This window comes from Salminus brasiliensis, chromosome 23 (genome assembly GCF_030463535.1).
Source record: "Salminus brasiliensis chromosome 23, fSalBra1.hap2, whole genome shotgun sequence".
Lineage (NCBI taxonomy): Eukaryota > Metazoa > Chordata > Actinopteri > Characiformes > Bryconidae > Salminus > Salminus brasiliensis.
The window spans coordinates 12,681,495-12,697,318 of record NC_132900.1 but is presented as its reverse complement, the minus strand read 5'-3'; the positions used below and the strand labels follow the sequence as shown (position 1 = coordinate 12,697,318).

The 15,824-nt window shown below is 40.2% G+C and overlaps 1 protein-coding gene across 1 annotated transcript in view; it reads right to left on the bottom strand.

Moving 5' to 3' along the window:
* LOC140546154 (neuropilin-1a-like) overlaps positions 1-15,824 on the bottom strand; it is a 44,689-nt gene that overhangs the window by 15,332 nt on the left and 13,533 nt on the right. The window contains exons 3-6 of the mRNA XM_072669331.1: positions 13,976-14,157; positions 10,791-11,018; positions 9,869-10,036; positions 8,999-9,162 (exon numbers count right to left, since the gene is read on the bottom strand). Coding sequence (XP_072525432.1) covers positions 8,999-9,162; positions 9,869-10,036; positions 10,791-11,018; positions 13,976-14,157 — 742 coding nt within the window. The remainder of the gene's footprint in view (positions 1-8,998; positions 9,163-9,868; positions 10,037-10,790; positions 11,019-13,975; positions 14,158-15,824) is intronic.

Genomic DNA, 15,824 nt, shown 5'->3' with positions numbered 1-15,824 from the left:
TTTGTATACATAACAAAATATTGCAATAAATATTGTGTATTGTGCAAGCATTTTTACCATGTTGCCCAGTCCTATAAAACCCAAAACCTAAAACTTGTGCACCTTGATTTTTCTATTAAACTGGCATGACATTCATGTCCATGATGAGCGTATATGTAAAGTTCCAATCACAACTGTATATTGCTGCTGTCCAATGAAAAACATGTATCTCCATTTGTTCTGTTTTTAGTTTTCTCCATTGCTTGAACCCTGTAGTTGCTCTGTACACTGTGTAAATCATTTTACATTATTATTAAAATAATTATTACTATTTTACATTAACTTTCATTAAAAGTTAAAAACTCTTTTATTCTCCTTTAAAGTCACTATTTTGGAAATGCATGTTTTTCATTGGACAGCGCCGATAAAGTGGGATTGCTTTAAAGGCCTTTGATGTCCGTGTTTAAGATAAACCCAATATGCGAAAGCGAAAGTAAAGCTCAGTGTGAGTAAAAGGCTGCTTAAACTGAATAACTGTACACTAAACAGTGAAATTAAGTGCAAAGTTGTCGCTTGTTCACAATGTTTAAACATGTATTTTTATTCTATGTTACTGCACTAGCAGAGCATCTTTGGAGCTAGCATGTCCATGTTTATTTATACCAAAATAAATTCATTTTCTTAGTTAAATATTATTCATCTAACACTGGAACAACTAAAGACCAAAAGTAGTTACCCCCTTAACACTCCAAGGCTTATTACACATTAACTACAGCCTACATGATTGGGCTTTTCCTTGGTGACGGAAGTGTATAATAAAACCTTTGGGCCGCTACCTTGTCATTGGCCATTTACAGGGTTTATATATTCTGGTAGTGCTAAAACATTGGTACATGCACTAGTGTTGAAAAATGTCAGTGCTCTATGTGTGAGCTCCCTCTTGAGAGTAGCGCTTGCTTGCTTTGCTCTCTTTCGTTTCTGTCCTCGTGCACCGATTCACAATTTTCTCACGGCCATGACGCGGATCAACTACAGCCACCGAGACACCAGTGCGAGACACACTGCACAGACTTCCCGCAACATGATGCCAAGCAGTCAGCTTAATGTACCAGGGACTTAAGCCTGTGCATTGCTTTATGTGTGGCGTATGTGCTCCTGCATGGCCTTATTTAAATACAACCATAAGTGATGTGTCACGTATTAAACAGTATCATGACTCACTACAGGAGAGAGAAATGGGCTGAATCAGCCTAGCACACTCACTCATACACCCTTGTGCAGTTTCTACATTTTACCTTTTCCGTGTGACACATCTGGATAAGTCAGAGAATCAAAGCACAAAGCGTATTCTGTCCCCATCACGAGTCTAGTGATGTGTTTGACTAGTATTAGTCTAGGCATATGATGTCTATCAGAGGCACTACTGACAGCCTGTTTGCTATTCCCATGCACTCAATTACATGTGCATGACTCTAAACAAACGTCTGATTTAGATATTACACACACACACACACATACGCAAGCAGACAGGAAAAAGGCAGCACAAGGGAGCCAAACCTCATCTTATTTACGCAGCTAGAAAACAGGGGAAAGTTTTAGAACACTTCAGCCTCATTCTGTCAGATTCTATTCTGGACTTCTAACATTTCCTGAACATCATGACATTACAGTGACTCAGCTATAAAGCCAAAGGTCTGATGTGTGATCAGCTTACTGATCATCCGAACTCCGTAACCATACAGTCTGCCTCATTTGGAGTCTGAGTCAGCGCTCAGAAACTCTAAAACCCAACACGGAACAGGCTGGCGGAGCACGGTTTGCAAAATTCTTCCTCAGAAAGCAGTCGGGAAAGAACTCGAACTGGAACCAGCTGTCTTTTTCAGGCTTAATGAAAAGGCATAGTGGGGCTGGACCAGTGAATGGGTGCAGAGAATAAAACAGAAGCAAAAAAAAACCACACCATCCACCAGTCCTCTCACCAGTTGCAAACCTCAGGAAAAACTCAGTCTCTGCTTAACCCTTACAGGCTGCAGTTGTTGGCTGTCTGTATTATCTATATATTGTATTATCTATATAAGAGTGTGCAGTACTCTGAATGTAATTTTTGATTAGCAATATTGTGTTGGTGATTCTTACATGTCTGTCTTTGAAAACGTCCCTAACAGCTCTACAGCAGAGGTTAGTAATAGGCAGGCCGCGGTCCTGCGTTTTAAACATTACACATGACGCTACTCAGTCACTCAGATCTGTGCATTATGATGGGCTCTGAGACTCAGAGTAGGACAGTGGTTAGAGAAGAAAGCAAGTCAGTGCTCTAAGAAGAGAATCGTGGAGCTTGAAAACCGAGCTTCTAAGCAAGAATGGACAGACTTGTACATGTTTATTTTAATCCCATGGCAGTTCTAACCCAGTCTGAACCAGTCTCATATGGTTTGAGACTGTGGCGATTATTAAGAGCGGTGATGTTAAGCAGCACTATGAGATCACTTTATTTTAAGATTTTTCCAAAAGCATTCTTTTATTTTTAAATGTTACTTAAAATGTGAAATTTAGAGCCTGTGTTACTCGTCCAGTTCAGTGACTGACACTAATTGTGCTTGTAATTTGATTTAACCTTATTGAATTTTAATGAAATACCCACTCTAAGGCCTTCCCTGATATGTCCCTAATAAGGATTTCAGAGCTCATTCATTTCTTTTAAATGTTCCCCCAGTTTTCTCCCCAGCCACTAAGCCAGACTCCTTCGTCATACAATGCTACCAGTGCTGGGAGGGTGAAGGTTAGTATGAGCTTTCTCCACATCACATAAGGATGTGCCAGCCACTGCATCTTTAAGGACAGCTGAGCATGCTTAACGAAGAGTGTTACTGACACATCTGTTATATCAGCTAACAGACTAAGTGATGGCGGAGAAGAAGGGCCGTCCTACCCACCAAGAGGGAGTGACGTTGATTATGCTCTCTTGCCATCACTGGGAAACCCATCTGCGATCTGATAATAGGACCAAAGCTTAGACGGCTGGGCCACTCGGGAGCCACTATTGCTCTTATTATAATGGCTTAGTATCTTTATTCTTTTTGGGATTTTGACAGCATTATCATCAGGTCTTTGGTTAGTAGTAGATCCCTTAGTAATCTGGACAGCACACTGAGTTTAACAGGAGAGCTCTGCTATGTTTACAATTAGGTCTGAGGGCGCTCAGATAAGTAACACTGTAAAAGAGCTATAAAACATAAAAAAGCATGGGATCGGCTTATAAAAGCTGAGCTATTCTCCATAATTATATATCTATTATAATGGAACTGGGGGTATTCTTTGGGGAGCCTTGCAGCCAATGATTCCGGGGACTCTCCAGACCCACTGTGACCCTGACCGGAAATAAATTGATAAGATTCATAATGTTTTATAATGTTGAATACTTTAATAAACTGAAAATCAAACATTTAATATTATACAATTTTCTTGCTATACTAAACAATGTAACACCGCTGTATCATATAAAAGTAAAATTATCATCTGTTAATCCTTTAAAACACCTTTGGCCCGCCAGCGGGACGCAAGTGTTATTACAAAATTCTTATCAATTATTATCAAAGAACAGCCCCACCAGTTTGTACAGAAGTCCCTGTAGCTACTGAGTAATACTTTTTACTTATTAATACTAGTTACTTATTAGACATGTAGTTACTCAGTGTGTAATAAGCCTTTCTGTGTTAAGAGGTGGTCTCCAGTCTCAGGGTGGCAACTGACATTTTCACCTCCAGCTCCTATTTATTCTATGCAGTGGAAATCCAACTGATTATACTGTGTTGGATGCATTAACCCTCACAGTAAATAAGCTGCTCTGCAGTGGCCCCTGTCTAGACTCCTTATGTAGGATACTTTGTGACAAATGGAACTCGCCCTGGTGCTGGAGTGAGTTGTATAAATAGCTGATTGAGAGTCTGGCTCGGCCTCAGTTTGGCCGAGGCTACTGGCACAGAGAGCAACATCTCTCTCCCTCTCTCTCCAAGCTTGGTTTCACCCCAAATCTCTCTCTCTCTCGCTCTCTCTTTCTCTGTCTCTCACTCTCATAGAGATGTTGAGGATCTAATTGCTATTCAATATTGCGCTGACTGTCAGTGCCAGCCAGTGACAGTAGGGCATCCAGCTGGACACAGCTGCCATTAACAAGCTTAATGACCCTTAACGAGCCTTAAAGTGCACTAACGAGAGAACAATGGCAGGACGGACACGGACCCTCACAAATGCACTGTGACCAAACGCGCCGCAGACAAACAAAAAGACCTCTTCCTGTGAAAAACAGGATATTGCTTTGTGCGTGTGTGTGTGTGTGTGTATGTGTGAGAGTGTGTGCGTGAGGAGAGGGGAAAAAGGAATGCACTGCTGAGATGACCCACTTGTTGGTCTGTTTTCTTAAGAAACAGCCGGAGCCAAAGCCAGACAGAGAGAATGTGGTCTGCCGGTTGGACTCTGGGCGATGTCGAGTTGCAGACGGAGTGGTCTTCAGTCACAGTGGGGGGGTAAACATCTGAAGACTTCATGGTTAACCGTAATGCCTCGCTGGGGATTCATTCAGAGGCTTTGGCCATGTCCCGTTTAATGTATTGAAGTCTACCCCACCATGTGGAGCAGTCGGCCATAGCATAAATGGTGCTTTTTAATTTTCTATCGCTGTGTAAAAGAAACACCATGCTTCCTTTTTTGTTGGATGCGCTGTGATATTTTCATCAGAGTAATAGTGAAAGATGACTGTAGATGAAGTGACACACAAAAAAATCTGCTTTGTTGATCATATTCGTTACATGTGGACAAAGTGACAATGCTCCAACTGCCTTGACAAATCACATAACTGAGTGCATAAGCAGTTAGCATAAGCATATAAATATAGCAGCTTTTTGGCTCATGAATAATCAGTTTAAGAATATAAAAGCATCCATGACTAGTCTTCTGCAGTGACTAAGGGAAGGGAAGGGGGATCAATATACATTAATCTATTCTGGACCACTTCTGTCCGTCCATTCAACATTAAAATGTTCACACGTGTAAAAGGCAGCCATCATTTATTTATGTGTGTAGTATTAAAAGGTATTGGAGTCATGACAGTCACAACATACAACGGTACTATTCAGGGCTCAGAAACTAAATAAAAAATGTATTGTTCCACCCCAAGCAGAATCAATGTGTATTTCAGTTTAGCGGTAAGAATAATAACATCTCTGGTAGAACTGAACACATAACACCTCACACGAACCACCTACATAATAAGAAAACTGACAGGAATTACCCTACCATATTCCGTTTCGCAACGGATGGGACCAGTTTCATTTGAAATAACATCAGATCTATAGGCCTTTTGGAAGTCTTCAATACACTCTATGTCCAAATACTTGAGGACACCTCTTTTAATGACTGCAATCAGCTACTTTAAGTTGCACATATTGCTGACACAGCTTGTCTAGTCCCTGTAGAGAAGAAGTACTCTGCAGCAGATAAACATGGTACTGGCACCATGCCTAGAGTGTGGGCTAGAGGGGTATAACCACAGTGAAACTGTGCTCTCTAGAATGATTGTGTGCTCCATCCAATACTTTTGGGATGCGTTGGGGAGTTGGGGATGAGGGTGATCTGAATGCAATCAAATCCGCACGGCAATGCTCTAGCAGATCTAGCAGAAAGCCATACCAGGACACTAGAGTGAGTTACTCTAACGAAAGCGGAAACAACTCTTTTTTAATACCCTTGATTTAGAAAGAATTTAGAAACAATAAATGAGCAGGTGTCCCAATACCTTTGTCCATATATTGTACATCACTGGCTGTTAATGCAAGCAGTACAGGACAATGTACAGTAACTCGACATTGTGCAGCTTATACAGACATATGGAGGGTATTGACTGTAGCAACCCCCCCACACACAGAGAAGACATCCTTAATACACAGCAGAATCTGCCACTCTATAGAATCCACAGTAGGGGTCAATGTGTTGACTTTAGGCTCATTAACTCAGTCCAATCTAATCAGTGTTAGCTAATTAGTGTGAAAGCGACTGGCTTGATGCATCCAGCTCCCACTGAACAGTTGCTACAACTCTCTCTCCTGCCCTCTCTCCATTCTTTCATCCTCAAAGACATTGTCTCAGATGGTGAATGTGTTCTCCAGATGGGGGCTTGTTTTCCTGGTTGCGTCAGAAACACTGGCGCAATGTCAGCTTAGCGCAATGTTCGTCTATAAATACGTCTTTACTGTGGAAGGAAACCCTCCCTGTGTCTACAGCAGTGGAAACCACAACATGTCAATCAATGCAGCTAGAAAAAACATAAACCAGCCGCTATGTGTGTGTGTGTGGGAAGGGGGTATATATATACACTTACACTAGGTTTAGTAAATGGGCCTGTTAAGCAATCCCACAATCAATATTAATTCCATTACAAACATCTGCCATATCTTCTGGAATCGCTGCTTGCATCACAAAGTAAGCACACATTATGGTGAGTGCTGAAATATGTATTTAAATAATCTATAATAATACTAAATAGTATTTCAATTACAGTCTCTGCTTTGTATTTACTTTGTAACAAATGCCCTGACCATAAGCTCAAGCAGTTGCTTCCAACAGACTTAGCTTTTATTTTCATCAATAGTGGTGAAGACCATGAAACCATGGGGAAATGATGTTAAGATCTTTGGGTCACACTATCTTTATAAACTATATAGATATTCTAAACTGATTTTCTTTGAGACAATTTTAGGTTTCAAACTGAATCGTCTTTGATATCTTTCAGTCCAGTCTGACTGACCTGTACTTTACAATCACAGTGTGTGTGCATTAGCCTCCACCTTGGTTCTGAATGTGCTATTTAGAGCTGGTTTACAACCAAGGAAAGGAGCGTGGTTCTCTGGCTGGTAGAACAGAGCATTATCACCAGTTTAGTATCGAACAGAGATAATGAAATTATCATTGTCATTTCACAACTACAACCAAACTGGGTGGTTTTAGCAATGTGGGTAAAGAAAATAGACCAACATTAATGTAAGAGTCTTTAGAATTTAATCCTCCTCTGACATTAACTAACACACCCTTTAACTGCTGCTTTGGGAGCCATTGGTTGTTTGCTGCGTCACATTTACAGCGAGGCTGTTCCACCTTAAATAAGGCAGGAGTTATGTTCTGCTGTTGAAATGTAAACACTGTAACTGTGGGACTATTTAAGGTGGAATGGAGAGTCAGCATTCGAGCCAACTTTAGATTTGTTTTGGCTGCTAACTGGTAACGTCGTTACACTCATCAGTTCAATTTAAGCTCTGTGTTGTTTTGCTCACTAGAATAATGTCATAGATGACCTGTCTGGGGTAATGAAAAATGAGAAGTGCATCTGTAGCAGCTGAGAATCATATATATCAATGGCACGTAGAGGACGCCAGACGATGATCTGCTACAGCAAACCTAAGGATCGGAAATGGATTGGAACCTTAAAAGCCAACACCGATCCATTAAAAATACTTGGATCGTCCCCAAATACTGAGACACTGAATCAGATCAGGACATCCCTACTTATGTGAGATGTGAGGTGTGTATCATCAGTATTTCCTCTTAATCTACTCAAAGTAGAACAATAGCTGACCTCATGCATAAAAGGCCGTTAACCAATGACAGCTGAGCTGATTAAAGAGCTGAGGTGAACGGAGAGCCAAGGGCCAAATCTGATTCATCGTAGAACACAATTTTTTGTTCACTTTTCTGCTGTTAAAAGCACACATAACTAGCACAGGGATATGTGTCCCACTGCTGTCTGCCATGTTTGTTTTGATCTAATCTCAAGTTTGCTCAGAAGACATTCTGTGTGATCTCAGGGGCAGCGAGACAGGACTGTGTGTGGTTTTTATTCTGGGCAGATCCTGTGGTGTGGAGGGCTGTAATGACTGAAAGATGACTAAGAAAATCAGTGGAATCTGTGAATATGTGTGGGGTCTCGCACATTTTCAGCATCAGTTAGGATTTCAAAAATCCTGTAGTGTGAGCCAGGCATTACATCATCTCAAATTTTGGTTTTCATTACCAGAAACACCACATATTCCTGCTGACTTGTGTGTATACTGTTACTTTTCTTATTACTGATGTGTCCAGTGGTCATTCAGAGCTAAAAAAAAGCTTTCTTTTTTAACACAAAGACAAGCTACCTTTCTCTAGGTCTAAGTCTCCAATAATCATTTGTGGTCTCTAAGACTTTACATAATGGCTTTAATCAAATCAAAAGAGGATGAAAAGAGGTTGATAGTTCAAGGGTATGATTTCTTATCCTATTTATATTATTGTTGGAGTAGCTGTGTGGAAGGGATTGCTTTCTATTAGATTTTGGAGCAGAATTGCTGTGAGGATTTGAGTGCATTCAGTGACAAGAGTATTATTGAGGTGAGGAGGTTGAATGATCATTACCCAACCTCAGCCCTGACTCCACAAGTCATCTCAAAGGTCTTGGATGGAGCACAATCATAAGATCCACTTATGATCCACAAAAGAGCAGATCCACTGCCCCGTTAGATTTGGGTTGAAGCCTAAACCTGCAGGATGGTAAATCTCCAGGAGGAGAGTTGAAGACCAGTGCTGTAGACATAATCCGAAATTTCATTTTTAACTACCTGAATGCACACACGCATACATTTACACACATTTACATACATGTGCTCACACACACTATCATACAAACACATGCACACTTTGCTTTGGTTGGGGAGGCTGATTTTGTTATACCAGAAAGAAACTTGGAACTTTACCTGGACAGGCTCTTTGGCTAATTCCTTACACAACACACACACCTTCAAGCACACAGGCAGAATGTTCAGTTTGTTTCTATATGGGCATCTGTTCGTAGGAATGGAGAATGTACATGTGTGTATGCTCAAGAAGCAGTCACATCACTAAAACAGACTTTGACAATTTGCCTACTGTGCACTTGTCAGTGTGTCAGTGTGTGTCAGTGAGTACAAATGCTGGTGGGTGTGATTGCTAGTGTGTGTACCTGAATCCATTCTCTGGTGGAGTCTTCTGACGGGGTCCAGCCATTTTTGGGGTAATTCAGTCGTGAGCGGAGAGGAGACCAGCTGGGGTTATATTGGGAAGAGGCTGTAATTGCCTCATCTCTAATCTCACCTGATTCCATCCCAAGTGAATCCATGCACTCATCTGTAACACACACACACACACACACACATTCAGTTAATGACTAACAAACTAACATGTTTTTAAGAAACAAGTGGTCACACTAGGACAATGAATAGCATAAACAGGCATTGTTTCTACATATGCAGAATTATGCTATGCTGGCTCTGCCCATAAATGCAGAATGCTGGCAAAAATCATTGCTCAACTCTTTTTCTGGTTAAAAAAACAAATTATTTGAACTGGACTGCTACACTGTCTCCTTAGAGTGGCTACATAACTTTAAAAGGTCCTGGTTTAACTGCTGTTATCAAGTTACAATAAGCTGTTGCAGCTACAACCTTAAAATTCTCATGAAAAATTCTCTATCCTGTATTATCCTGTACCCTGCCGCACTGATTCAAAACAGCTTACCATTTGAAGACAAGTCCAAATTATGTGTTGCATACACATGAAAAATGTCTTATTAGGCTGAATGAGAGTTTTGCAGCAAAATAATGAAAAGTAATTTGGCTGTTTGAGAACTCATGTCTTACTGTTAATAGCATATATATATATATTTTTTTTAATCAATTAATGCAACAGTGAAATATGTTGTGTCGACATAGTTACTGCCTAAATAAAATAAACAAAAAATGTAAATATGTACTTAATTTGATTTCCCGATTCCCGATCAGTTAATTGCATCAAGTAAACATCTCATTTTGGTCAGTGTGGTCGCATTACTCACTGTGTTGGTCCTGAGAGGCCTCTGGGCTGGTTCGAATGCTGTAATTGGCTGAGAAGCCCTCCTTACTGATGGCATTGTCAGTGTGGATGGAAAGGGATAGAATGCCAGTGTAGGATATGACACGGCCAGGGCTATTTTGACCACAGTATCTCCCGATATGGGGGCCAACTTGTAAAGAGACAGAAAAGGGGGGTAACGGAGGCAGATGGGAGACAGGGGCACAGAGAGAAAGAGGAAAACATTGGGAAAGACAAAGAGCAAACAGAAAAGAGAAGTTGTCATTTTCAGCTTTCGGTCACTTTGTTCCCCTTTTCAGCATAACTGACTTCATTTAGAGTGTGACCACCCTTCTCTTTTCTTCCTTCTCCTCTCACTAGCCTAGATCAGTACAGACACACAATGGATGGATTCATCTCCATAGAATGTACACCATATGTCCAAATGTTTGTGGACACCCCTTCTAATGAATGCATTCAGCTACTTTGAGTTGCACCCATTGTTGACACAGATATGCAAATGCACACACACACAGCTTGTCTAGTTCCTGTAGAGAAGTACTGTCAATAGAATAGGACTCTCTGGGGCAGATAAACCTGAACCTATTGGCCCCCCTTAGCATTGAGCTGTCTTCTCTGGATGATGGTGCCAATACTTTAGAAAGCCTTCCCTGGACAGTAGAGACAGTTACTTCAACAAAAGCAGGATACTTTTTTGAATACTCTGGATTTCAGAACAAACAATGAATAAACAGGTGTCTCATTACTTTTGTCCATATAGTGTATATGTGTGTATGATGTGTGTGTGTAATTTTGTTTTCACATTGGATACTCATTTTAGTGAAAATCAACCAGCCTTTACATCAATGCCACCTAAAGATCTCTCTCTCTCTTTCTTTTCTCTTGTTCTTTCTCTCTTTTTGTACCTGTGGGGTATCCATCCCAGATTTCCAGGTAGTCAAATCGGCACACAGCTCCTGCGGGGGCAGTGGTGTCAGGCTCCATGTCGAAGCTTTCAAACTCAAGCACGATCTCCGCCATCTTTGGCGCGAAGATGATGATGGTACACTCAAGGTTGTTGGGGTATTTCTCAGGGAACCCTGGTGTGTGTATAACTCCACTCTGCGCTGACAGATTTCTGGAACACTCCATGCCTGATGAGGACAGAAATGAATATACATTTAAACATGAGATTTTTTTTTGAGCTTCATTATTTTCATCCTTTTGTGTAATGGAATCTGTAAGAGTGATCATATAGATGTCGACCTCAAGAGACTTACATCTCACTATATTCACAGCTTTCATAACTGTATACAAGCAGTGATAGCTCTATCGCATTTCCATCAATAAAACCAATAGCAATAACAGTAATTTCTTGACCTCATACAGAATTATTATCATCTTATACAGTCCTATATAGTACTGCACTGAAAAAAGGCAATTGATATATTTCTTGGTGCTGTATTAATAAGAGGGCAATGACCCCGCCACTTCAAATGCAGGCAAAGTCAGACCTTGCCAGTGTGTGTTGCCATTTGGCTTTGCTTTCAGTTTTTTTGTTTTCACACATTAGTTGTCACTTGTGAGTTTGGTGTTATGTGGTATTTGCATATTCTGCTATATTTTAGAAAGCTTTTTTGCTTTATTTGCATTTTTGGGAAGGGCAGTGTGTCTGTATGTATGATGTCCAGCGTATACTGAATACTGCAGGGACTGTTATACTGCAGGGACGTCTGTACAAACTAGTTGGGCTATGCTTTGGTAATAGAAGTTTGTAATAAGATTGTTCAGCCCGCCCACAGGCCATAAGCTGTTTAACCCACCCGTTTCATAGCTTGCCCTAGTCCTATCAATGCTCCTAGATGCGCCTCCTCTTTTCGTACTGCCATGCGATAGGACAGCGAAAGGGACAGCTCTGCCGCACCAGCTAACAGAGCTAACTCAGTCAGTTTACATAGCTTTGCATGTAGTTACCAACTAGTAATTCTTAAGTCAGAGCACAAAGGGCTAATAAATAAACAATAAGTAGCAACCCATCATATATTTATCACATGAGCCATGGTAACCAACTGTGACAAAAACTGCAGATGCAGATTCAACACTATATTTATATGACAACCAGCCATTGGTGAAGGAGGTTATTTGGCTTGCTGTAATGACAGTGCACCATTAACCTAATCCGTACATGGCCTCAAGCATTTTAATGACACTAAAGAATCATATTCCATCCCACATTTTCCTCTTATATCTTTCTTATATCTTAGATTGATATATTTCTTAAGCTTATATATTGCGAGGATATTGAGGCCCATGGGATACTCCACTGGAAACACACCCTCCATGAATCTCTTCCAAGCTGTACCCACATACGGGGGTATTGTCTACACTGTTTATAAGAGACTGATTTCTAATGTTCCCCATGTGCTTGCTATACCAATGATTTGGAATCGTGATTTTGCTGTAGAAGACTCAGGTCTGGACTGGGAATTGATCTGGAAGAATATATTTACATCCTCCAAAAACTTGCCGACCACAAACCTGAACATAGAATCTATATATAACACCTTACCAGGTTCTTTCACAGTTATTGGAACATTTATCCATATTTTCTGGCAGTGTTGCCCAGAGAAGCACATTGGGAAGGTAGCAATTTCAAGTGTATCTTTCTATTCTGTTTCTGCTCTGAGATAGTTCTGCACTTAATATGACAACCGGTAAATGAAAGTGCTTTTAGCTCTTTAATGGCAGTATAGAAACCACTTTCCATGCAGACCGGGATGTCCATTTGAAATCAACTTTCTTGAAGTACTTTATGGGTGTATTTTTCATTTTGGAAAGGGAAACTGCTGGCAAGAGTGACTACAGTGGACATGTGGTTGATAATGTAAGGAATATGTTGTCATTTTACTGGCGGTATTTGTTTGCGCGTCTGTTTTTGTCTCATGTTTTTTTTTTGCCTTTTGTTGTACTGTTGCTCCAATTCCAGCCGTATATGGCCATATCCCACTGAACTGTGAAAAACAACTGTTGGTATTGTTGACACTTATGTATCTAATGTCCTAAAAGCATAATAAGGTTATTACATATTTTGATTTGGTGAGAGCTTTGGGAGCAGTGCAGCACGTCTGCAGCACAACATTATTCATCAATGACTATGTTAATGATGGCAGTTATGATGGGTGAGCATGTTTTCACCTGTTTCACACACACACACACACACACCGTCCATTATTTAAATGATTCTCTAAATCAGGTCACTTTCAGCACCAAGGACGGACATAGCCTATTACTGAACAGCCTGGAGAGTAGTGCACCTGTTCATACCACACACATACACACATGTGTACTCACTCACACGTGCACGTCCACTATGATGGACTCATGCACATGCAGACACAAAAAAAGAGACTATAACTCTCTCTCTTTCTTTCTTTCTTTCTTTCATTCACAGAGAGCAGGACGGGGAGAGAGAGTGTCAAATTCTTTTTGTGTGTCTGTATATAGCCTATTTATGTACATAGCATTTATAACAGACATAACAAAAACTCCTGAGCAGGTAAAAAGGTGAAACCACTCCAAAGAGAAAACTCCAGTGATTTTAACACGGAAATTCTGGAGTATTCTGGTGCACTCTCAGACCAAAACACAGAGGTAATTGCTGTGGAATTATTTAGTTCAACAACTGTGCAAATCCAGGCCATGTCCAAAAAGCTCCTTTTGAGACCTCACATCTATTATACATAAGGCCAATCTAAAAACATCACCCATCATTTGTATTCTGCTGGCTCCATTATAGCGCTCAGTGCTTGGACCCCGCGGATTGCCACTTACATGTACAACAGTCCATGGATATCAGCATGTACTTTCTCTTTAGGTTTCTGTAATCTTAGTTCTGAATGGTCCATAAAAAATACAACATCTATGTCTTGCCCGAATTACGATCTGAGCTATGCTGTGTTTGGGAGAGATATGTCATTCTGAAATTAAAAAAAAATATTTCTATAATTAAAAACAATGTATCATTCAAAATGGCAAATTCCATTGAAATGTGACGTGTTTGCAGGTACTAATGCTAAGTGTGTGTGTGAGAGAGCATGCTTATGTGTCTTACTTTTTTGATGCACTTCGTAGCGGATGCTAAAGCCAGCCCCGTTCGTCTCGTAGTCTGAGGTGAATTTGATCAGCAGGGAGTTTCCAGAGGAGATGATAGGGGATGGAGCAATTTTACCACAAAACTTTCCCACCATTGCGGCCTTCTCAGTGTCCCCATCATACACTTCCACAAAGTCATACCTGCACACACACACACACACACACACACACAATGAATGCAGTTCAGTTTGTGAATTGAATTTTGGACCAGCAATCATTTTTAAAAATGTCAAACTGAACAACATCCCGCTATACACAGCCTTTCAAATATTAAACATCAATAATAATAAAAAAAATAAATAATAAACCAAATGAATACAAAACATAAACGCAAAACATAAATGCAAACCTGCTTTTTTTTACTATGTCGCCTGTTTACCTCATTTAAAATTCTCATTTTAACACCACCCAGTCACAAAAAAAATCCACATGAAAGAGCCTGAAGAGCCAAAATGGATTTAATTAGTGTTTCTATGACAGTGTTTCTCACTGTAAGATAATTCAGAATATGCATTATAAGCAGGCGAGCCACCAACTAATCACTGCTACTTCAGTGATAAGGTAAATGTAATCAATGATTTTAGAATTTTGAAAATGATAAAAAAATATATTTTGTTATCAAGTTTAATTGATTAATCATGAGAACCCATATGTGTATTTATTGTAATTTCTCTTCTCTTTAAGATTTTAGGTTGAAATTAAAATGGTATTACTCCAACTCTCTGCACTTTGGCTCTTCTTAACCTTCAGGAATAGACACCAGATGTCTGAAAAAGGACTGAGAGACTACTTTCAATTTCTGAAACTATTTGCTGAATTTAAGATCGTCCTGAACTAACATAATAAATACAAGTCAGGAAAGGCCCTGCACTCGTAGATAACCATCTGGACGTTTCAATACTGTCCATAAATCAAAGCTGAAGAGAGTGAGATTAACCTTTCAAATCATGTAGGAAATGTAGGAAAGTCCTCGTGAGAACATCTTTCACTCTTTAAAACGGGAGGCATTTCCTGTCGACCTTACGCCTTACCCCTCCCGTACAGCCCCCCAACACATATACACTCTCATAACTGAAGACACTGCAGGCCAGTTTACTGTGACCTGTGTGTGACCCTGTGTGTGAAATGAAGCATGGTTCCTGGATGTCTCTCATAGTTGCTCTTCTATGAGAAGTAATGTAAAACACCAAGGCTCAACAGTAGCACCCTCTCGAGAGAACATCTACTGATCTATACTCTGATAGGTTCTCTAACTTGTATAGATGGTGGAACCCTTTCTGGGGCTACATAGGACCAATCTGAAGGTAATAGTTAAGAATCACAATGATTCTTTGAATTTCATCTGTACATTATTTAACATAGAACCATTACCGCTAGTACCAAACCCTTGAAGAATGTGCAGTCAACATACCCACATACTACATACCCACCTAGTGTAGATTAGACTGAGTCTAATCTAATTGGTTCTTTAACCATTAAAACTGATGTAATTAACGTAACACATATTAAGAAGGTTGTACGAGTAGCTGCAGCTAGAAAAGAACAAATGAAAAATAACTGAATGGCAGCCTTGTAGAAGCTGAGTTGTACTTCAGTGGAACGTATTGTATTATAAACAGACGGTGGACGCCCTCTGAGATTAACAAACAGAAATTGTACTTCAGTACAATTGGGTGCCATCTACCCACCCAGAGAGCGCACGACCAGTTGTACTCTCTCAGGCTCCGGTTGCTGATGGCAAGCAGCAGTCGAACTAGTGACCACTTGGATGAGATATTGGCTATTTAAGCTCAACCAAATTCTAAACC